The sequence below is a fragment of the Oryctolagus cuniculus genome, chromosome 2 (assembly GCF_051225735.1).
Source record: "Oryctolagus cuniculus isolate XC-2025 breed Fujian yellow rabbit chromosome 2, ASM5122573v1, whole genome shotgun sequence".
NCBI classification, from domain to species: domain Eukaryota; kingdom Metazoa; phylum Chordata; class Mammalia; order Lagomorpha; family Leporidae; genus Oryctolagus; species Oryctolagus cuniculus.
The window spans coordinates 34,762,969-34,786,597 of NC_142868.1; the positions used below are offsets into that span (position 1 = coordinate 34,762,969).

The following is a 23,629-nucleotide window of genomic DNA, read 5'->3' on the forward strand; positions in this document are numbered from 1 at the left end:
GTCCAGATCCAGTGTCACTGCCTAGGGGAAGCCGCCCTCCAATCCCAGGGCCTGCAGCCCTGCCTCTGTGTTCCCAGGTCCTCTGCTCTGCTTCTGCAGCTCTTGGCAGTCCTGAAGCACCCACTCTCTGTGAAGGCCCTACCTTGGATGGCCCCTGAGTCCCCAGCCCCGGGCAGGTGCAGAGCAGAGACACGAAAGCGATTTGCTGAATGAGGGCAAATTTTTAGAAAGAGTGGTTCTATTAGACAAGAAATTCTACTACATATTATAGCTCATTCTCTGATAAATAAGGCAGCTGTTACTGTAGTAACTGAATATTTTAAGTGTTTTCTTTTTTTTCTAAAAATAATGTCCCTCAAAATTAGTATCCACTTGAACAACCTGACATAATTTATAAAGATATGGAAGCAGATAACCACATTTTTAAAAGTCATTTTACCTCCTAATTAGAATGAAATATTACAGTTTATTTACATAATAAATTAAGGGGAAAAAACCCTCAACTGCAAATCTCTTGCTCCCTACACGACCTAATTGAAAATTCAACCAGCATACCAATAACCTATGCTGTCCCCTTGTAGCACAGAAAAATCAATTTTATCTCCTTCAGACCTGCATTTAAACTGGATAATAACTGCTATAATGTGCAAAAGCCATAATCCAATTTCAATTTGTTTGATTAGATGAGTATAAACATTAAACAAGAAAGGCACGGGGCTGTCATACCAGCGCTCACACTGTTAACTCATTACAGAACAAAGCACTGTTATGTGCTCCTGGACAACACACTACGAGCAAACATATAAATATGAACTCAATTATCCTGAAACACCGTCCACAAAGGTCCTTATATTGCCTCAGCCAGAGATAAAAGCGGCTTTGAACCCAGAAGCCACTTCAAACTCCTCCTTGAATTTAGGAGAAGGATGGCACTGAGTGAGACTGCATCTCGACATCCCTTTGCATCACAAAGGGATGCTGCATAATCAAGGAGAAGATCAAAGCACACCCGGGCCAGAGGCTCTCAAAGGATAACGTGCGCAGTAACCGTGAACGTGAAGCTGCCGGCCTCGCCCCAGAACACGACTCAGGAGGTCTGGGGCACCTGCACTTCCTCTCTCCCGAGCCACAGGCTTTGGAGGCAGGGGTCCCGTGGACTGGACCTGCAGAAGGAGCAGGAGGTCAGAGGGCAGGCACGGACCCAAGACAATGGGGGCTGTGGCTCTGTTTGTGGCGCTCACCACCTTCTGAGCTCCTTGAAGGCAGCCATCGAGCTTCACTCACTTTTGTAACCGTGGCGTCCACATCAGCACCGGGCACATCAGAAACTCAGTTTGCTCAGGGCCAAGTGGCAGGCACCTGCACTCACACCCACAGGTGGTCAGGCACACTCCCCGGAAGCACATTCCCATGGGTCACAGGTGACCCCAACACGCATCGACAGAGCAGGCAGGATGTCCCGGCAGGACCTTGAGCTGGTCCACATTTAAGTGCGTGCCCTGGGGACTGCTGAAACTGCAGCCTGGGGCAGGGCCTGCACTGCTAAAAAGCTCCCAGGTGATGTCAGACTCCACGATGAAAAGCAAGAACCCAGAAGCACATTACTGAAACCATGAAGAGGAAGAACAAATAAATGGCAAAAAGGAATTCAAGCACAGATCTGCAACGAACAGACAACGAGAGCCAGGGAGCTGTGGACTGAGAGCTACGCAGGACCGCACGCCCAGGGATGGCTCTTGCAGAACTCAGTGATGTGTATTTGTGAAAGAAAAGCCGACTGCCCTGCAGATTTCGTGAGGTACAGCTCTGCCTGCACCCACGTCAGGATGTGACCCCCACACTCTTCAAACACCTCCAGGTTTTACCACAACATCTTTCCAACTCAGCTCTAACAAAGAAAGACAAGACATTCTCCCAGCCAATGGCTTCGGGTTTTCCTGCCCTTCCCTATAAAATGCAGAGGTGGGGCTGGTACTGTGGCGCAGAGGGTAGAGCAGCCACCTATGGCCCGGGATCCCATATGGGAGCTGGTTTGAGTCTGGTGGCTCCACTTCTGATCCAGCTCTCTGCTAATGCACCTGGGAAAGCAATGGATGACGACCCAAGTGCTTGGGCCCCTCCACCCATGTGAGAGACCCAGAAGCAGTTCCTGGCTCCTGGCTTCAAACCGGCCCAGCTCCAGCTGTTGCGGCCATCTGGGGAGTGAATCAGCGGATGGAGGTTCTCAGTCTCTCTCTCTTCCTCTTTCTCTCTGTAATTCTGCCTTTCAAATAAATAAATCCTTTTAAAGCACACAGAGGCTATTTATAACACATGTGTAAAACAAAAATCTTTGTAAGTGGAAGGTCTCCAAGTGGTGGGCGGGCCACAGAGCTCATTTTCCCTGTGCAACATTCAGCAGACAAAACCTCCCACTAGACCAGAGACCACGAGCAACTCCCTGGCACTCCCTGGACTACAGAGAGCTCTGCCTTGTCCCTGCGCTGGGCAGTCCCCATGTGCCCACCTGCCAGGTGGAGAGGGTGGGGGTGGGATCCTGGTAGGACCAGCACGGCGCCAGCACAGCCTGCAGATTCTTAAGCTGATCAGCTCTCTCCCTCTCATGACCCTGCCTTGTTCTTGCTGGAAAGCAGAAGGTGGGGGCAAAGGCAGGGGTGCTGCAGGCCTAAGGGTGAAGACAGAGCTAACCTGTCCTTCGCCCAGCTCAGGAACACAAACGGAGGGCCCCATCTGGCAACCCCAAGATTGCAATTAGCAAAACATCACGTTAACTCAAGGTGACATGGAAGCTAAATCCATGGTTGAGAAGACAGGGGCAAGGGTCAGAGGGTAGGGGCTGCCAGAGTGAAGCCAAGACAAGTTCTAAAGAAAGAAAGAAAAAAAAATCACTGTTTTCCTTCCCCCATCTGGCCTGGTTTCTGTCCTGGTAGTCCTGCCTTTTCCAGAATGTCGCCTCGACACTCGGAACCACACAGGCGGCGGCTCTTTGCGCTGCGCCGCTCTCCCTCAGTGTAACTGCTGGTGCATCACTCATCACTTCCTGTCACGCTGGTGAACTGTGGATGGACCACAGGGCCCCATCTGCCAGCCAATGGGTATTTGCCCTGTTCCATAGTTCAGGCACTTACGAACAAAGCCAATAATAAGAAAATGACCAAAATGACCCACTTCTTCCGATGGGCAAACACATCTGAACAAGTATCTCACCAAAGAAGATAAGCGGTTTGCACACACGCATGGAGGATGCTCAGTATCCTGAGCTGTGAGAGAAATGCAGATCGCGACCACCTGAGTCACCACTGTACACCCCAGAACGCTGACGCAACACCAACAGAAACCCTCTAACACCAGACGAAACCTGGCCACCCCGTGTGCTGGTGAGGATGCTGCTGGTGGGGACGCAGCCGGTACAGCTGTCTCAGAAAGCGGCGTGGGAGTTTCCTGCACAGTGAAACAGCCGTCACCGCACACCCCGTTCCTATCATTCTTCAAGAGGGGAGAACTTACCATCCCACAAACACCTGTAGGTGAATGTGCACGGTACATTTATTGAACTTCCCATTTACAAAACACGGGCAAACATCTTCTGATGGGTTTCCTAAAACTCCTTTGTTTTATCTCAGTTTTCCATATTCACAGACCTGGTTACATTGGTAATATCTATATCTATATATATTTTTTTTAAAATTCAGAGATTACAAAACAAAAGCACTTGAATTTCTTGGTGGCCAAAACTTCTGAACCTGAATTCCAGAGGCGAGTTTAAACAGGTGCTTACCCCCTTATCACTTCTTCCAGTGCCAACAAACGTAGAAAGAAACAAGCTGCAATTCTGAAGTTTAGCTGTTTGTTTATTTTCATTTTATTTAAAGCAGGAGCAGGGAGAGATCTTCTATCCCATGGTTCATTTCCCAAATGCCTGTGTCCGCTGAGCTGGGGGGAAGCCAGGAACTCAACTCAGAGATGCTAGTATTGCTGCCCCTTAGGTGTACATTAGCAGGAAGCCGGAGTCTGGAGCAAAGCATGGATTTGAGCCCCGGCACTCCAATATGGAATGTGGGCATTCTAAGGGGCATTTTAACTGCTGTGCCATATGCCTACCTGTGAATCTTACCTGTTTTTTTTTTTTTTTTTTTTTTTTTTTACTTTATATATTTGAAAGGCAGAGTAAGAGAAAGAGAGAGAGAGAGAGATCCTTCGATTTTCCATCTGTTTGTTTACTCCCCAAATGGCCACAATGGCTAAAGCTATGCAGGTCCGAAGCCAGGAGCTTCATATGGGTCTCCCATATGGGTACCGGACCCAAGCACTTGGGCCATCTTCCACCGCTTTCCCAGGCATATCAACAGAGAGCTGGATCTGAAGTGGAGCAGCTGGGGCTCAAATTGGCACCCATAGGGCATGCCAGCATTGCAGGTGGCGGCTTAGCCTGTTAAGCCACAGAACCAGCCCCAACCTTAAACAGTTCTTAACCTTGCTTCCCTCCTCTCTCCACTTTGCATTGCCTATTCCACCTGGGTGCCTTCATCCTGCAAAGAGCTGTCAGCTATGTCGAGGACTATCGAAACTAAAGCAGATAGAACTTGCCAGTATTTTGATCACTTCAGTGCTGAGTTGCAATACAAACATCATGTATAATTGCTAGTACTTGCTTTATCTTCACACTCAACAGGAAGTGCCTAACTGCAAAGGGCAGTGTCATTTTGGATCAGTTCTGGCATATCACCATACCACATCTGTGGAACACAGCCACACCCACTCATCCATATCTGGTCCATGGTGGTGGCTGCCCAGCCATGGCAAAGCTGTGCAGTTAAGACAGAGAGAGACAGACCCACAACACCTGAGAAACTGTCTGGTCTTTTGCACAGAGTTTGCACACTCCTGATCCAGCAGAATGGCCTTTTAGGTGCTTTATTAATGTGAATTACTAGTGACCCCTTGTTAGCACTGTGTAGCTAGTAATTACTAATGCTTGCATGAGCATTTTTAAAATCTATCCTGGCAATATAGCTGTATTAAGCTAGCTGTTGTTATCATCCCCTTTGATCTCGATGAAAACAGACTCAGGGAGAATGAGTGAGCTCTGTAGGCGATCATGCCGGAGTTGGAACCTGTTTCATTCTCCATCACACATGGCAAGCTGCTCCTTTAGCAGGTGAGCTCAGACCCACCTGAATTTTCATCTGCCCGCACGCTCCACCGAGCTCACCGAAATCCCACAATGTTCACGTGTGAGGCTCGTGAGATGACCTTCCCACTGGCCCTTACTTCTGGCACTTGGAGATGGCCTACCTATAAAAAAGTCTCTTTGTTACAACTTGTTTTCCTGTCATATATGTTGGCTAATTACATGAATCAATTATCAGGAGGCTGGGTTAAAGCTGAAGACAATTTCTGGGGCTCTCAAGAAAAAGAACACAAAAATACCCTTTTGCAAATTTTACAAAAGGGGTGATAATTCTAAGCCTCCTCCTGAGGTCTTGAAAGGGGTGGTAAATTTCTATCTGTATGATTTTTATCTTTATGATTACAATGGTGCCTCCTCACCTGCGCAGCATACTCCCCCCTTCCAACAAAGAAAAGCATATGCTCCAAGTGGAACTCCCAGACAGTGCCGCCTTGCAGCCAGCAGGGTGACTGGTTAAACCTACCAGCCCCAGCCCCACCCCTCCTCACGAGGTGATGGATTGAAAGCACTTAGGCCAGTGCTTGGAGATTTTCTCCGCAGCTGGGAGCGACAGCTTTCAAAGCAGGCGCCAGACAGAAAACATGGCAGGGACGCAGCCTCTCGGCCCCAGCCGGGGCTACAGATCAGAAACTCTGAGATGGGGCACAGCCCAAGACCTCCAGCCGGCCGTGATGTGTGCAAGTTGGGTGTTGCTGGTGGAGCAGTCATAGATTCCACTTTCCCTACTCAAGTAGAGCTTTGTTGTTGAGGAAAAGGGGGGAAACTGCATCGACGAGGCTGGCTGTATTATACTTCCTCTTTAGGAACACAACACGGCAACGGCCAATTTTCACAGTGAGCGATCCCACTTTTAGACAGAGATGATGAGATGTGGAGCGTGAGGATTAGCCAAAAGCAGAGGCACGAATGCTCACAGCTTAGTCTACTTTGATGACTTCTGACTGCAGTGATGATAGATTAAATGAACTCATGATTTATCAATTGAGTAGAAAATGTATATTTAAAGACTCTAGATGCACTCAAAAGGCAAAAACCAGTAATTTCCATCTGTGAATCATCTTAGAAGCTGAAGGCACTTCTCTCAAGGGAGCTAAATCACTTACCTCAAGGAAAATTTGTTATTTTCACAGATAAGGATGGGACCAAATTAGTCCTTTTAACCACCTCAGATCACTTTATTATCTTAGCTCCCAACAACCTCTGATTTTAATATTGATTTCTTGCAAGTCCATGTGACCATGACATGTCCCCACATCACTTTGCTCAAAGGTATACCTAACCACCACCCGAAACTTCTCTGGGGACAATCTGTGGGTCTAAGAGGTTAAACAAAGCACATTCCAATAACTACTCCTGCTCTGTCATGCCTATCCCCTCCAGCTCCATGTCCCTGGCAGAAATAACCAACAGATCACAAAATAAGTCTGGTTTTGGTATTGGGGTCTTCTCAACTCGGTACTCCAAACTCCTTATGTATTAGATCCCAGATGGCAAGAAAGCCCTACTTACTACCCCTGCATTAGGATGCAAATGTCCTAGAAATAAGAAACATGTCTAAGGAGACTGCTTTAGAGAAAAAGTAGGCTAGAATTTTAGATTCTGAAGGCACATAATGAATATGTGTGGAACCACAGTAACTTCTGAAGAAAAATGGCTTTGATATTTCTTGGTTTGTATGACAGTATTAACTTTCTTGCCAATCACAGAACTATTTTTTCCAAAGGTTTATTAGGGTAAAGATGTGTATCCTATAGTATTTGTTACTAAATCGTGAGTATTGCAGGAATACTAAAGTACTGGAATTCACGAGCACTAACACGTCAGGTTCCACACGCTACTTTAGAAATGGAAAAACAGGAGGTCAGAGAGTGCCCCAGTTAGCCTCTCTGCACGCACGTTCCCGAAATGCACACGGCATGAATGGAGATGCACTACATTATCCTAGCTTCCAGCTTAAATGGCAGAGAGAAAAGACATCCAAGCATTGATGAACTTATAACAAATGATATCAGACATCATTTTGGGGGAAGACATAGCTCTCTAGGAATAAACTGTTTACCCATGAAATGGAAGCATCCTTCAAGGGTAAGTACTTATTTAATCAACATGGTAAGTTTTTAACTTCACTCCAGGAACCTCAATGGGCAGCATCCTCTCGCCCGCAGCCCTCCATGCCCATGACCGGGAACAGACGCAGGAGCAGGAGTGAGGGAAAGGGCTCTGCCAAGCGCTTCTCGGGGGCAGAGGCCTCTTCCAGGCGCTTCCCCATCTGATCTCTCTCCACCCGGCTGCACACGGGTTCTAAAGCCTCCATCTGTACACAAGACACTGAGTGCAGAACATGTAACTCACGCAGAGTCACATGGTCAGAGGAGAGGCAGATCCAGGGTCGGGTCTGACCCCAGAGGTCCTTCCAAGACTCGGCAGTCTCTGCTTACCAGAGGGGGACAGGTCCCAGGGCCCCCAGTGGATGCCTGAAGTCATTAGTAATGGACCCCGTACGTACCATGCTCTTCCCTGCATGCCTTCAGCACTGTCACTCAGCATCAGAATCCACCTGGCCTTGCAGGGTTCAGGCCCTCTACCTCCTCTGCATTACTATCGTTGCACTTTAGGGTAAATATTCAATAAAATAAGGTTACTTGAACACAAGCGCTTTGACTCCAGATACCGGAACAGCTGATCTGATGACTGAGGTAGCACAAAGCGATGACAGTAGGTAGCATGTACATCATGGAAATGCTGGGCAAAAGGATCCAAGACTGAACTGGACTGCACGCGATCTCACCGGGCTTCTCAGAATGGCAAGCAATTAAAACTTAGGAATGGGTCATTTGGGGAATTTTCCATTTACGATTTTCTGACCATGAGTGACTCCAGGTAAGTGAAGCCAGAGATCCTGGTGGACGGCCACATAATCTGTATCACTCAGGGAGCAACACAAGGTTGAAAAGAACAAGTACCGGTCGGTGCCGCGGCTCACTAGGCTAATCCTCTGCCTTGTGGCGCCGGCACACCGGGTTCTAGTCCCGGTTGGGGGCACTGGATTCTGTTCCGGTTGCCCCTCTTCCAGGCCAGCTCTCTGCTGTGGCCAGGGAGTGCAGTGGAGGATGGCCCAGGTGCTTGGGCCCTGCACCCCATGGGAGAGACCAGGAGAAGTACCTGGCTCCTGGCTTCGGATCAGTGCGGTGCGCCAGCCGCAGCGTGCTGGCCGCGGCGGCCATTGGAGGGTGCACCAACGGCAAAGGAAGACCTTTCTCTCTGTCTCTCTCTCTCACTGTCCACTCTGCCTGTCAAAAAAAAAAAAAAAAAAAAAAAAAGAAAGAAAGAAAAGAACAAGTACCATTCAGCTCCACCAGCCTACAGAGGCAAACAAGATCACACAGGGCATGGTGTGGCATCAATCTCCAGCCCCTTTCCCAGGGTCAAGGACATTTCATCACCCTTTGAGGTCAGGCATGGCCATGTGTGTTGCTCTGGTCAACAAAACGTGAGCAAAAGTGGTTCATGTCCAGCAGAAGTGCTGAGTCAGCGCGTCTTTTCCTTCTGCCACCACAGTCAGCAGTTCTCTAGTCTACGTAGTGACTCTATCATCAGCTTTGGACAGAAGGAGGACCTCCAGCCAACCAATAACAGACCTGCAGCAGGCAGGGAGTTAGTTCGTCTAAGTCCCTGAGATTTTTGGTTGTTACTACAGCATAACCTGTCCTATGCTGACTGATACAAATGGGGACAGGACAGGCTAACAGGAGAGGTGGGACCTGCACAGCACTGTCCTCTCACACTCCTCTCAGGCTTGACAGTTGTATCACAAACTGCCTCGAGAGCAGCCCAGTGCCTTTCCTCTTAGTGCAGCCCTTGAAGGTAAAGGCATGACTGCTTCTGTGGTACCAAGCAGAGGCTGGCCCAGAGCGGGAACTTAATAAAGGGGGCATCTAATACACCCCCAGCGAGGGCAACGGCACCACAGATAGAGGAAGGAGGGAGAACACGAAGTCCCCAGCTTGACAGCTAAGTTTAGGAACGAGGGAGAGGTTGTCCCGAGCATAGGGAAAGCCAACTGGCAGGTCACTTCAATACCCGCACGGACAAACATGAGTGACTTCAAAACGATCACGGAAAACAGAGTGAGAAGACAATTTGATTCTGATGTCAAAAATTCCACGTATAGCTTTTTTTTTTTTTTTTTTTTTTTGACAGGCAGAGTGGACAGTGAGAGAGAGAGACAGAGAGAAAGGTCTTCCTTTGCCTTGGTTTACCCTCCAATGGCCGCCACGGCTGGCGCGCTGTGGCCAACACACCGTGCTGATCCGAAGGCAGGAGCCAGGTGCTTCTCCTGGTCTCCCAAACACTTGGGCCATCCTCCACTGCACTCCCGGGCCATAGAAGAGAGCTAGCCTGGAAGAGGGGCAACTGGGACAGAATCTGGAGCCCCGACCAGGACTAGAACCTGGTGTGCCAGCGCCGCTAGGCGGAGGATTAGCCTGTTGAGCCGCGGCACCGGCCCCATGTATAGCTTTTTCATAGTATGCATTTTCCATGAAATTTCTGAAGACCCCTGCATGTACAGATTTTATACTATTTTTTTTTTTGTAACACAAAAGTTTTAATTCTACTTTTCCATGAACTTTGTGAAGGCCACCATTGGGTTAACTTGTAGATAGAAAGCTTAAGAAACACAGTGTCCCTCCAGGGTGGTGCGAGCCACAGTCTATTCTCGTCTTGCCCTGGCTGGCACACTCCTCTGGTACAACTGGCTCTCACAGCATGGTTCCAACGCCTCAGGGAATGATGACCCAAGTGACCCTACACTGGAAGACCTAAGACAGACCATCTTATGTATAAATTTTTAGAGAACATTCTAATTTGTAGATACTTAAACCTTACCTTTCATTAAAAAAAAAAAAAAACTTTTCTCCCTTTTCTTTGCAACCTTTGACTTAGTTCATTTATTTTTTAATTTTTTGACAGGCAGAGTGGACAGTGAGAGAGAGAGAGACAGAAAGAAAGGTTTTCCTTTGCCGCTGGACTTAGTTCATTTAATGAACAGTATTAGGTTTTATCTTTCTTAATAAATATCTTCTATGGCTTCTCTTATGTTAATAAAAAGACAAAGCAATTCTTAAGCTAGGAGCTACATGGAGATAAACCAGAACATTTTCTTTGGGCACGAAGGGCATACATGATGACTATAGTCCCCAAAATTTGTAAGGGAAATACCTGAAGAGATGGCGCCCATCCATTAGACAGATGTTCTCAGTCACTGATGCTCATCTTTCTGACAGAATTCCTGGGGTGCAGAAAACCAATCTGGAGAGCAAGCAGCTTCAGGGCTAAGGTGGCTTCGGCGACACTGTTCTCTAATTAAGGTACAAAGTCACAGATGTCGTCTGGACTGGTCAGTAAATACTGACTGCAGAGAGTTTTGTAAATTCTGTGTTTATATGAGAAGGGGTGGAGGAGGGAGGGAGGGAGAGACAGAACGAGAGCGAACGAGTGAGCTCCCACCTGCTGGGGGACTGAAGCTGGGAGCCAGGAACTCAATCTAGGTCATCCAGGCAGCAGGGACTCAACTGCTTGAGCCATCACTTCCTGCCTCCCAGGATGCATGCTGGCAGGAACCTGGAATCAGGACGGGAGTTGGAACTGGAGCCTCAGACACTCTAGTATGTGACATGGATGCTCCAGACGACATTTTAACCACTGGACCAAATGCCCCCCTAAAAGATTTATTTATTTACTTATTTGCAAGTCAGAGTTACAGAGAGAGAGGGAGAGACAGAGACAGAGAGAGAGAGAGAAAGACAGCGAGCTTCCATTTGCTGGTTTACTCCCCAAATGGCTGCCATGGCCAGTGCTGGGCCAGGTGGAAGCCAGAGCTTCATACGGGTCTCCCATGTAGGTAGCACAGTCCCAAACACTTAGGCCATCTTCTACTGCTTTTCCCAGGCCATAGCAGGGAGCTGGATTGGAAGTGGAGCAGCTGGGACGTGAGCCAGAACCCATATAGGATGCCTGTGTCGCAGGTGGAGGCTCAACCTGCTACACCACAATGCAGGCCGCAAGGTACATTTTTAATTTTGCTGCTCTTTTAGTTGCTCAGTGATTTTATGGGATGTTCCTGCAAAGTGCTTCTGTTTCAGAATGTACAACATTTTCCAATTATTACATAGTAGGATTCAGGGAGCATTTCCTTTTAAACACCCTAGTGGTTAATGGGTACACTACAACTGGACTCTTTATCTAAATTCATTTTGTATTTGCTCTCCCAACAAAATGGTTCTCAACAAAAGGCATACATTTTACTGTGCTGCTAGTTAGATTTAAAACCAAATAGAGGGAAGAAACAACTGCATAAGTCAATTAGGCTCACCATTAGTCTGAAACAAATCATACATTCCTGATCCACAGAAACAGCAATGTCACAGAGTTCCATTTAATAGAATCTCTGTCATTGAGACTTCATTACAGCAAAAAGGGAAACAGGACCAACTACAAATTGCAATTTCACTACGAGCCAAGTCTTCCATGCAAGTTCTTTGAGAGAGCTTATAAGGTCACTTCAAAGAGTTTGTGGAAAATGGAGTTAAAACATCAATCTATTTTGGTGCAAAAAATCTTACAATCCACGCGTAGTTTTTCATAAGTCATCTTTTCCATGAATGTTTTGAAGACTCCCTTGGATCAGGGACTCTCTGTAAGAGCAGAACCTTGCATACAGTGCTTCCCAAAATTATTCGAGTATAGGATTTTTTAAAAATGCCAGTTATTAAACTGGTAGAGTGTTCAGCTCAAAAACTTTTCTTTTGGAAAGGTTGACCAAGATCAGTGTTATTCTAACCATGGCCAACTAGTGGCCACAAACAGTATTTAAAAATTTTAACAGGGCAGGGGGCAGGCACTGTGGCGAAGTAGGTTAATCCTCCATCTGTGGTGCCGGCATCCCATATGGCGCCAGTTTTAGTCCCGGCTGCTCCTCTTCTGAACCAGCTCTCTGCTAAGGCCTAGGAAGGCTGTAAAAGACGGCCCAAGCACTTGGGACCCTGCATCTGCGTGGGAGACCCAGAAGAAGCTCCTGGATCCTGGCTTCAGATCGGCCCAGCTCCAGCCATTGTGGCCGTTTGGGGAGTGAACCAGTGGATGGAAGGCTTTTCCCTCTGTCTCTCCTTTTCACTGTCTGTAACTCTACCTCTCAAATAAATAAATAAATAAATAAATAATTTGAACAATGGGACTGGTGTCTGGCATAGCGGGTAAAGCTGCCACCTGGGATGCCGGCATTCGATGTATGCCAGTTCAAGTTCTACTTCCAATCCAGCTCCCTGCTAATGTGCCTGAGAAAGCAGCAGAAGATGGCCCAAGCACTTGGGTCCCTGCTACCCACAGGGGAGACAGGGGAAGAAGCGGCTCACTCCTGTCTTCGGCCTGGCCCAGCCCTGGCCATTATAGCCATCTGGGCAGTGAACCAGCAGCTGGAAGGTTCTCTCTCTCTCTCTCTCTCTCTCTCTATGAAACTCTGTCCAATACATAAATAAATATTTAATTAAAAATTGAGCATACAGAATAGAGAGCAAAGGACAAGTCAAAGAGCAGAGTGAAGGTCAGAGTTACTGTGGGAAATTTTCGTCATTCCCGTCTTGGTTTCTTTTTCTCTCCTTTCCTTTCCTCAACAGCATTGCCCCAGGGCACTCCCTGGGGAGCAGCCAGCTCACCTTGCCATGTCAGCGCCCAGAGGCTGGGGGCTGCAGTGGGTGGGGGAAGGGCATGACTCTCCCACCCTGCTTTGTAAGAGGAGAGGCCAGACAGTGGGAGGAGGGCAGCCAGTGGGAGGAGGGCAGCCAGTGGGAGGAGGGCAGCAAGGGCAGCAGGAAGTCTCAGGACCTACACATCCCCTGGAAACACATTACAGGATCACTTCCCTAAGTTCTCAATTTTCTCTATTAAAAAACAACTGCTGTAGTAGAATATGGCTCAAGTCCCTGGGCCCCAAGCTCCGGGCTCCCAGCTTCGGATCAGCGCAGCTCCGGCCGTTGCGGCCAATTGGGGAGTGAACCATCAGATGGAAGACCTCTCTATCTCCCTCTGCCTCTCCTCTCTGTGCAACACTGACATTCAAATAGATAAATAAATCTTTAAAAAAAAAAACCAACTGCCGCACACACAAGGCATACCAAGGCTTTAACCTCACAGCTGTGATACTTCAACACCAAGTCTGTTTAATCAAAAGGTTGGAGAAATACAAGGCCATCTTGGGGGGCTCTGGCCACGTTAGTCCTTGGGGAGGAGGCAGCACCACACAGTTTGGGGAACTTTAGAGAGAGTCACCGACTCCTCAGTCAAGATTCGCCAGGAACCAGAAACACACGATTTCCAAATATTTCAAGTCCAACATGGAACGATGCTAACCTCCCATACTAAATTGCTCTAAATCTTTGTAGTATGTTGGAGTTGGCCCAGCACAACAAATCAAGGAAGTACCACTATGTTAATAAAATCAGCTTTGGGGGCTGGCACTGTGGCGTAGCAGGTAAAGCTGCTGCCTGCAGTGCCGGCATCCCATATGAGCGCCGGTTCTAGTCCCAGCTGCTCCACTTCTGATCCAGCTCTCTGCTGTGGCCTAGGAAAACAGTGGAAGATGGCCCAAGTGCTTGGGCCCCTGCACCCATGTAGGAGACCCGGGAGAAATTCCTGGCTCCTGGCTTCAGATTGGCTCAGCTCCAATTCAGCTCCAGTTGTTGGGCCATTTGGGGGAGTGAACCAGCGGATGGAAGACCTCTCTCTATCTCTCCCTCTCTCTCTGCAACTCTGCCTTTTAAATAAATAAAATGCATATTTAAAAAAATAAATAAAAACAGCTTTGAGAGGGCACTACCCCAGCAATGACTCCCACTGCAGAGGGAGGGAAGCGGACCCCGCTAAGTGTCCCCCAATGTGAGGGCAAGGAAGAACCATGCCTCAACTGCGAATGCTGGGACTCCTTCTCCTGACCTACGACAGTAACTGTAAATGGTGACATTCCTTCAGTTCCACTTCTGCTTCTCCAGTGACAACCATGCCACTCACTGGACTCACAGCAGGAAGCCAAAAACCTCAGCTGATTGCATTTGATACGAGCAGAGGGGACAACACATGTGTACACATGATGACCGCACCTTCCTTAGCAATGATATGAGGTGACTGGCAATTCCCCGAGCACCGAGTCAGTCACTGGCCATCTGCGACCTGCCAGTCACCACGGAGGATCTGGGTTATAGTCCCTGTAGCTTTTTTTGTTTTGTTTTGTTTTGCTTTGCTTTCAAAGGCACTAGTCTGCGCAGGAAGGCTACCTCTCCCGGACTATCTGTCCTTCTTCTTGGAAAGCTCCAATTATTCCAAGAGGATCATGGTACTTGGAGGGCTGACACACAGAGAAGCAGTGGAGCCAGGCATGGTCAATCTCCCTCCCATTGCACCCAGAAAGATCAGCTCTCACCTGGCTCAGGACGCAGGGCAAGCACAAGGCGGAAGCTGCTCACGGAGCATCCCTGGGACGCCCTGCTCTCTGTAGACACAGCAGCCGCAGGCCCCCATGCCCCACCGGCTGCTGCTGGAACACACTTGAGAAACTGGACCATACACTGGGCCAGAGGACCCAAAATGCAGCAGGCACTTCTCAGAAGAAGCCGCCGTCTTCATGTATCCACCCGCACGGCCAGGTGCCAGCAGAGGGTCCATTTGAAGATGCCCTGTCACACGCGTCCCAGGAACCCTGTGGGGACGATCCCTCATCCTGTCTCTCCTGAAAGGTTCTGCCACGGTGACAGCAGAGCGAGCTCCCTGGCACAATGGATGGAGGCGAGGAAGCCGCTTGCAGAGAGGGAGAAAATACAAGCCCAGTGCAAGTCAGCAACACAGCCAGCTAAACCCCAGCGCCTCTGCTCATCATGGGGCTGTATTAAAAAAAGATTAACTCCAGAGGTGATGAGAATACTGTAGCGGAGGGAGAGAATTATGGCTCTCACCATGAAGACTTTTCTCCCGGAGGCCAGACAGCACAGGCTCTAGATTAAACTTTCATCAGCAGATCTGAGATTGCATCAATCTTTCATGACTGGCTGAGAGGACCCTCCGCTGCCTGGCACGGGGAAACTCTGTCTTGCCCATGGAGACCTCACGCACCAATCACACCAACGAAAATCAGCAGCAGCCCAGCAAAACTAGACAGAACGTGTAGGTTAGTTCAGAATCCAAGAGGACCATTATTTTAAAATCCCTGCCATCTACAACAGCAATGCCCGTTATCATGGACAATTTCACCCATTTCAAAGGCTCCTCCCTGTTTGAGTGCTGCTGCCACCCACAGGGTGCTGGAGTCCAACACAAAGAGCAGCCAGGCTCAGGCTCACCCACTCAAGAAAGCTTTCCTCCAGGCTGGGGGGAAAGTTGTGTGGCAGCCAGCTAAGCCGCTGCCTGGGACACCAGCAACCCATTTGGGTGCTGAGCACTGGTTCTTGTCCCGGCTGCTCTGCCTGCGATCCAGTTCTCCACTAATGTGCCTGGGAAGGCAGCTGAGGGCAACTCAAGTGCTTGGGCCCCTGCCAGCCACGTGGGAGAGATTCCCAGCTGGAGGTCCTGGCTCCTGGCTTCAGCCTGGCCCAGCTTGGGCTGTTGCAGTCATTTAGGACGTGAACCAGTGGATGCAAGATCCCCGTCACCATGTTTTTCCAACAAATAAAAAGCAGATCTTTTAAAAATTGTAAAAAACTAGTCTTAACTCATGCGCCACACAAAACCCGCCTTGGAAACACAGCTGGCCGACTTCGGCTTACCGTGTGCTCCCGGGGTCTGATTTCCCTAATGGAGAAGCCAGGTTCTCAAGGCAGAGTGCCAGGCCATCACCGTCTCCTGGCTCCCTGCTGCCGTGTAGCACACGCTCAGCCCATGAGATCGACGCATGTCCACCCTGCCGGGCCCAGGTCATTCAGGCCACCTGTCATCTCTCGTCAGGGACAACAGTGGCTCCCTGTCCAGACACATGAAACCACCTTGAAGATGATTCTTCGTTTGCCACACAGGAGACAGCTCATCCAAAGCAAAGCTCACTCCAGCGTCCTTAGCCACCTTATCCCTTCACAGAGACCGAACGGCACTGGGTACCAAATCACCTTTTACACATGTTGCATATTTTAAATAATTAGCCCCAATGTAACTCAGCACTCTCACCCTCTACCCTCAAATGAAGCAGTGTTTTCCAAAGAAAACAGCACTGGTAGGGAGGAAAGAGCAAGAGCCACGTGGGGCAGAAGCCTGTGCAGACGACCTGAGCCACGGTCTCAGTGGCAAAGGCCAGCTGGGAACATCACAGCCTAGGAGAAGGGAACACAAGGAACACATGCAATGCAAGGCACACCGACTGCACCCTTTAATCAGAGTCCCTGGGGGCAGACCCAGAGGAAACAACGCACGCAGAGATCCCCTGTTTGGAAATGTATGCCTAACTACGCAGAAGGATCTAAGGAAAAACGTTCTTCAGAACCAGAGAAGACGGGCGCTTGGCGCAGCGAGTAAGACACAGCTTGGCACCCCCGCGTCCCACATCAGAGTGCCTGGGTTTGAATCCAGGCTCTGCTTCAGATTCTGATTCCAGCTTCCTGCTAACACACACCCTGGGAGGCAACAGATGATGGCTCAAGTATTTGGGGTCCTGCCACTCATGTATGAGACCCAAATTGAGATCTGGGCTCCTGGTTTTGGGCTGTCTGTTGCCAGGGGGACTGGCAACTGCCTGCTGTACTTGGGGGACGAACCAGTGGATAAAAGATCTCTATCTTTTCCCCTGCCTTTAAAGTAAGAGGAAAATAAATTAAAAAAAAAAAAACAGAAAAGAGATTGATAAAACACCTTCTAGGAGGAGCTGATTTGCTATATACACATAAGCATAAACAACATCACAGGGTAAACATTTAACCCAAATAAGAAAGTGATCTTTACAGGTGGGCACTGTGGCACAGTGGGTTAAGCTGCCACCTGTGAGTCCCAGCAGCTCTGCTTCCAATCCAGCTTTCTGTTAATGTGCCTGGAAGGCAGCAGATGATGGGCTGAGTACTTAAGCCCTTGCCATCTACGTGGGAGACCCAGATGGAGTTCTAGGCTCCTGGCTTCAGCACGGCTGTTGTAGCCATTTGGGGAGTAAACCAGCAGGTGGAAAACTCTGATTCTCTTTCTCTCACTCTGCCTTTTGAATAAATAAATCTTAAAAAAAAAAAAAAAAAGAGAGAAAGAAAAAAAAAGCACTTGTGCATAGCAGCTGTTGATGGCTGATGTTAATTATAAAGGAATTTTATCTTCACTGGAGCAGACCCGATGGGGTCTCTGTTTATAATACGCTTATTTATCCAAAGCAAGTCACATTTTTCTTAATCAACAACACAGCACTTTGGTGTTGCCACTAATCTGAATTAATGAGCTGGTGAGCCAGAGTAGCATTTCCCAAAGTGGGCTCCCTGGGTGCGCGTTTCCATGAAGGACAGAGGATGGTCCAGCCTGGGATGTGACCTCTTGCAGGTTGCAGGGCTCCCTGCAGAGAAGCCTACAGAGGGCGGGGCGGTCCTGAGCACATAGAGCCCCCACTGCTGTCCCTCACAGAGTCTGCAACCAGCTCACCTGGGTGACCCTGTATGGTGGGTCGACACAGGAGCCTCCCAGGCAGGCCTGTTCACAGGGTTTGAGGCACTCTACCAAATCCATGCACCCACTTCCCACCCAGGGAGAGGACTCTACTATCTGCTGGCCAAGGGACACAAAGATCGTGGTCCCCTCCCCAGCAGATGGACCCCCATCTGCTGCAAGGGAAGAGGGCAGTCCCTGTTAAGACTTTCCCATGTTTAGAAAGTAAGTCTGGGGGCTGGTGTTGTGCTACAGCGGGTTAAGTCCCCATGTGCAACACTGGCATCCCCTAGGAGTGCCAGTTTGAGTCCTGGCTGCTCTACTTCCAATCCAGTTCCCTGCTAATGCGCCTGGGAAAGCAACAGAAGATGACCCCAGTGCCTGGGCCCTTGTACCCATGTGAGAGACCCAGGATGGGTTTCCTGACTCCTGGCTTCAACCTGACCCAACCGTGGGGCTGCATTTGATTAGAAGGTCAAGGGCCAGGAAACCCCTGTCACCAGTCTCTATCTCTAGGAGTCTTAGCATTGAACTCACTGTGGCCAACAGGAACCAACAGGGCCAAGGGAAGGCAGGAGGCCCCACTGTGCCCAGCAGTGGAGCAGACAGATCATGTGATTCCCAAGGAGGAGACAAAACTCCAGCCCAGGCCTACAGGGGCCCAGCCCCACAGAGGACCTGCACCTGCAGCTCTCTGCACGGTGCATAACAAGAGCCTTCCCCACTCTACCTTGGGGCTCAGTGGGGGGACATCCTTCACTCCAAGTGAACTTCACCCACCAGGAATTTCTCCAAAGCAAATCCAAAACACTGGAAGGCCCTGAGATAACGCTAAACCCCAAACACTCTTATAAATTTGGCAGTTGCGTGGGCACTCTGGGTTTTAGGAGGGGTTTGTGCCTTTCGAGCCTGGCATCCATACTCTGCTCGCTCATTTAACCAACCAAGAAACCCCTGAAGAGACTCTGTTCTTTCAGCGAGAAAAGGGCATGGCGAATGGGCTCGTTCTCCCAAGCACAATGAAACACTTTCATGTTTTATTCATGCAAAGTGGGGACCCCTTTCTTCTGCAGCCGTACAAATTGCATTTGCTCTAGTAAATTGCTGTTACAAAAGAAAAAAAAAAAGAATCAAAAGGAAAGGAACATTCAAAAAATAGGCAGGCAGGAATACAAAGGCCCCTTCTTGTACAGACGGAAAGCTCGGGGGCCTAACGGCAAGAAGCAGAACCTCGCACTGGCAAACTCACTTCTTTAGTTACTGCTGGTTCCCAGAGTGGGGTGGCCGCGGGCCGGGACACCTGTGTGAACCCTGGGTGTGTTTCTAAATGACACTTAGCTGCTAACACTGGGCAAGCAGAAAAAGTGATTCCAAACATGAATAATCAGGCCCGAATTGTAAAAGTGTAACCAAGGCAATGTAAGCTAATACATGCTGATATCACTGGGGGCAGGACAACCAGCCTTAGAGTCTGCAGCAGCCCCTCCTCCGGCATACCCCAGGCACGCACACTGTCCCCAAAGCCTTGGAGTCTGAATAATTTCGTCTACTGGAGTCTCAATCAGTCCCCCATCCCAGCTGTGCAGGGTCTGGCTTCATTTTAAAGAGCTGGAGTGGGCTAGATGCCCTCAAGGTATACACGTGTGTGCCGTGAGCACACACAAGCCCACCAAGGTGTGCCCATGTGTGTACCTTGAGCACACACAAGCCCTTCAACATGTATGTACACATATGCACAGTAAGAACATACAAGCTCACCAAGGTGTGTGTACTGACTGCCACTTTGGCTCCTGCCTTGAAAACAAATGTGGTGGACAGCGGCCAGGACAGAATTAAGCATCTTACGCCCAGGATCTCTGACCAAGGCTAAACATCTCTAGTAACGACCAAACATCACCAGATTCTTCCTTGTAAAATCGATCGGTCCACAGCAAGGCAGCTGCCGAGCCACGGAACCGCAGGTCTGCGTGCATAATCTGTGCACTCCTTCCCCCCACAAGCACGGCCCAGCTGTCACCTCGCATCAGTGCGCAGGACGCTCACAGTCACACTGTGCTCCCAAGGAGGTTTAACCAATCCGCTAGCACCGGCTACTTCAGCTCTCTCCTTTGCAAACCATCTCTCACATCCGGTTCCAGCACACATGCGTTCTTTGATGACGACTCAGCCATACCCCTCCTTTCTGGTTTAGGACTTGGGGCTGAATCAGAAGACAAGCAAATGTGCCCACGCCCAGCCTCGGGAGAGAAAGGCTGAGATAAGCAAAGACAGACCCTCCTCCCAGAGGGCCAGGGAGCCAAGACAACCCCTGCCTGCCCAGGACGGGAAGCACAAGCCCACAAGAGCCACAGCTCAGCTGTGTGGGCTCTCTCTGCACCTTCAGCAGAGCCGTAACTCCTCATCCCACAGCTCCGCCTCCTGCACCTGCAGAAAGGCTATGGTTGCTTGCTAACTTAAAGGTTCACCGCATTTAACAGAGCCCAGGCACTCAAGGATGGTCTCCCAGCAGGCTGCGTGGGGTCGCTGTCGCTTTGCTAGCTGGGAGATGCACCTGAGAATCAGAACGTCCTCCTTCGCGCTCAGCGTGGACCACAGAAATTCACAGCACATCCAGGAAGCTCCTCACACGCGTGCTCACACATCACACGGAAACACACTTGAATGGTGTCACGATACGACCAGCCATCTCCAGAGTTTGAAAAACATTTGGTGAGCCCAGACCCCGGAAATTCCTGGTCACCATCGTTTCATGACCCAGGGTTTGCGCTTACTGACGGCACCAAGAGCAGGCAAGCCCGCGGGGGGTGGGTGGGTGGAGGGACACCCCGGCAGGAGGGGGTGCGAGAAGGCAGAGACTCCACCGAATGCCATGGAAAGGAATTTGTTAGAAGGCTGCGAGAAGAGAAAATAAGAAGTCTGGACTTGTGGGACGGTTAGCGGCTTGGCCGAATGAGGGCGGGCAGGGGAGAAAGACGTAGGAGAGCAGGGTGCGGGTGGGGTGGAGGAGCCGGAAGTGCAGCGGCTGGGAGGGCTGGCAAGGCAGAGAGACAAGCCAGGCGATGCTTTCCGCTTGTCCCCGCGAGGCTCCGTCCGGTGCCGTGCCCGGGGAGGTGCCGGGACAGCACACTGAGGAGTTAAGCTATGAGCGGCCGCCGGCCGCGGCCCAGGGACTCACCGGCCATTGTCGCGGCCCACGCCCCACACGCGGATGCTCACGATGGGCTGGGAGTGCAGCACCGTGCGGTCCATGGGGTCCACGAGGCTGAGCGTGTCGTTCTCCAGGATCAGGTACATGTCCTTCCCCTGCACGCAACGAGAAACACGCCGTCTGGCACGCGCACCCTGGCTCCACAACGCGCGCGCATGCGTGTCTGGCCATCCAGGGGCGCTGTGCAACCACCAAAAGCAGCCACCCCTCAGGCCTGCCACTCGTTTTCTTAAGAGAAAAACCTCTTTCCCAGTCCCAATGTCTGTCTCCTGGCCCTTTAACGGATGCCCCTGGCTGCCTTTCAGTCGGCTCCCAGTTCCAATGATTTACACTTGCGACTCTTGAAGAGCAAAGAATCACGGGACGCGCCGGGAGAACCGGCCGCTTCACTAATTCCACGCCTGTCAGATGCCTACAGCCGCTCTCTGCCCTTCCCTCCGGCCGGGCCCACCACGCACCCACCCAGGCCTTCCCGGACTGGCCTTCGTCCCGCCTCCTGGCAACCCCACAGGCGCAGTTCTGAGAAATTCTCACACCTCTGCCGGGCAGCCATGAGACCACAGCACTGAAGCTGGGAGGTCCAGCGGCGCAGGACGGGAAGAATTCTTGTGGGTCTTCAAATCCCAAAGTGAGCCCGATGAAGGGCTCTTTGGGGTGGTTTTGGAGAGAGGTGATAAAGATTCCCAACACAGGTTCTCAGAGCAGGTGCAGCCCTGGCCGCTGGCTGTAGCTGAGATCCAGCGTGCTCTCAACTCTCCCCCAAAGGGTGGCCAAGCCATCTACAGAGGACAGCGCCAGCCACAAACACAGCTTGTGTAGACTGTGTCAAGGCTCCAGACTCCACAGAGCCAAGCGCAACAGGCTGTGTGGTGCCTCCAACCAAAGGCCCCTCCAAATGTCAGTCATTCACGTGCTAGTATAAACTACAGCGACCTTGCTTCTCGGTCCTGACTGAGAACTGTGCTTTGGGAGCAAGAGCATTTTGACTGAAGGAACGAGAAGACACGTGGGTGACTCGGTGGGGAAGCTGGGCCTGGGTGAGTCCGGGTGGCAGGTGCGGGGTGGGAGGCCATGCGGTGAGAAGACGGTAAAGCCCAACAGCGGAGGGATACAGGGCTTTGCTTGGACAGGAGAACACTCCTCCTCCTCTCTCTCCCCCTGCCTGGGATCGGAATGTCCGGCTGTCAGTGGAGTTCAGCCCCGTTCTAAGGTCGACAGGCGGTGCCATGGGAGGGCGTGGGCACCTGCCCGCCCACTGGGAGATTGTCACGCGACTCACCTCGCCCCAGATGCCGACCGTGTCGCGGATGTCGTTTTTGCAGTAGGAGAGCTGTCTGATGCAGTTGTTGACGGCAACGCTGCTCTTCCCGGGCGCGAGGTCCTCCTCTGCCATCTCCACCCACCCCAGCGAGCGCACAGCGAAACACTGCAAGATAAAGCCGGAAGACGGGCTCACTCGCTGGCCCGGGCCCGTCTGCATCCATGTGGGCCAAACCGCGCCTTTCACTGTCTCGCCACGCTCAGCCGTCCAACGTTGGTAACAACGTGTCGGAAGATGAAGTCAAAAAGGTTTTCTGTTTTAGGGGGACAAACTTCTTGCGTAACTGACGTACGTGTATTAAAGATTTTCTTACGATTGAGTGATAGAGCTTACAGTGACAGAGCTAATGAACTGGCACAACATTTCTACATTTTTTCATCCCCTATCACGTGTCACCTGTTAGGGTTGTAGTTTTGTATCTTGTTTTTTAGTAAGAAATGTAACCCTCTGAGACCTGCTATTGTTAAGTGCCCAGAAACAGGAAATAGGGAGAACACAGATTAAATGCACGTTAGGTACTTGGTTCTCAAGGGACGGAGGAAACTGTTTTCTCCAATACCCAGGAAGGAAGAAGTGGTGGTGGTGGTGGGGAATGCATTCGGCCTGCATCACGCAGGTCTCAGGCCCCAGCTGCCTGCTGCCCCGAGGGAGGTGGGAGATGCCACCTCCCAGGGCGGCTGGGGCTAGAGCCTAGGATGGTGTCCTAGACTCCTAGAGTCTAGGATGGTGTCAGGGTGTAGATCTATGGTGTAGATCGCACCATAGATAAGACTTGGAGCTATTCTGAAAGCATGGCCCCATTTTCCATCTTAAAGTTGTTGTTTAACTTTTTTCCCTTTAATTTAATGTAAACAGCATTTTATACTTAGTGTAGCAAGGTGAAAATTCAAAGATACACAAGGGAAAGGAGTTCAGAGCACACGTGCGGGTGCCCTGGCCAAGGCCTCTGCCTTGTACCGACTGGCAGCACTGCTAGGCTGTGGGGCAGCCCAGCCAGGGCCCTCTTCCTCTGGGGGCCCTCCCCAGCAGTGCATCCACCAACAGAGGGGGCAGCCACCCTCCCAGCACAGGGAGGGCAGACTGGGAGCCAACCACACCTCCGCCAGCAGACTGGCTCGCCGACAGCAGCTTGTAGCATCTCCAAGAGAACTTCGACAGGAAGCAGGGACCAGACATGACCAACACGGAGTCGGGTTCACCGTTTTCCTCTCCACACCTGCCAGCACCAAGGGCCCGGCATCTGCTTCCAGAGGTGCCAATCACG

General features: G+C 50.4%; 1 protein-coding gene across 15 annotated transcripts in view; it reads right to left on the bottom strand.

Annotated features, from left to right (window-relative positions):
- The window catches only part of APBB2 (amyloid beta precursor protein binding family B member 2), a 397,109-nt gene that overhangs the window by 40,912 nt on the left and 332,568 nt on the right, over positions 1 to 23,629 (bottom strand). For 13 of the 15 annotated variants that reach the window (XM_089327110.1, XM_070068136.2, XM_089327105.1 and 10 more), the window contains 2 exons: positions 22,324 to 22,470; positions 21,012 to 21,139 (listed from right to left, as the gene is read on the bottom strand). In XM_089327110.1, coding sequence (XP_089183236.1) covers positions 21,012 to 21,139; positions 22,324 to 22,437 — 242 coding nt within the window. In that variant the 5' untranslated portion in view covers positions 22,438 to 22,470. Of the gene's footprint in view, positions 1 to 15,999; positions 16,149 to 21,011; positions 21,140 to 22,323; positions 22,471 to 23,629 lie in introns of those variants that run through there. The other 2 variants (XM_089327111.1, XM_089327112.1) reach the window with 2 other exon arrangements.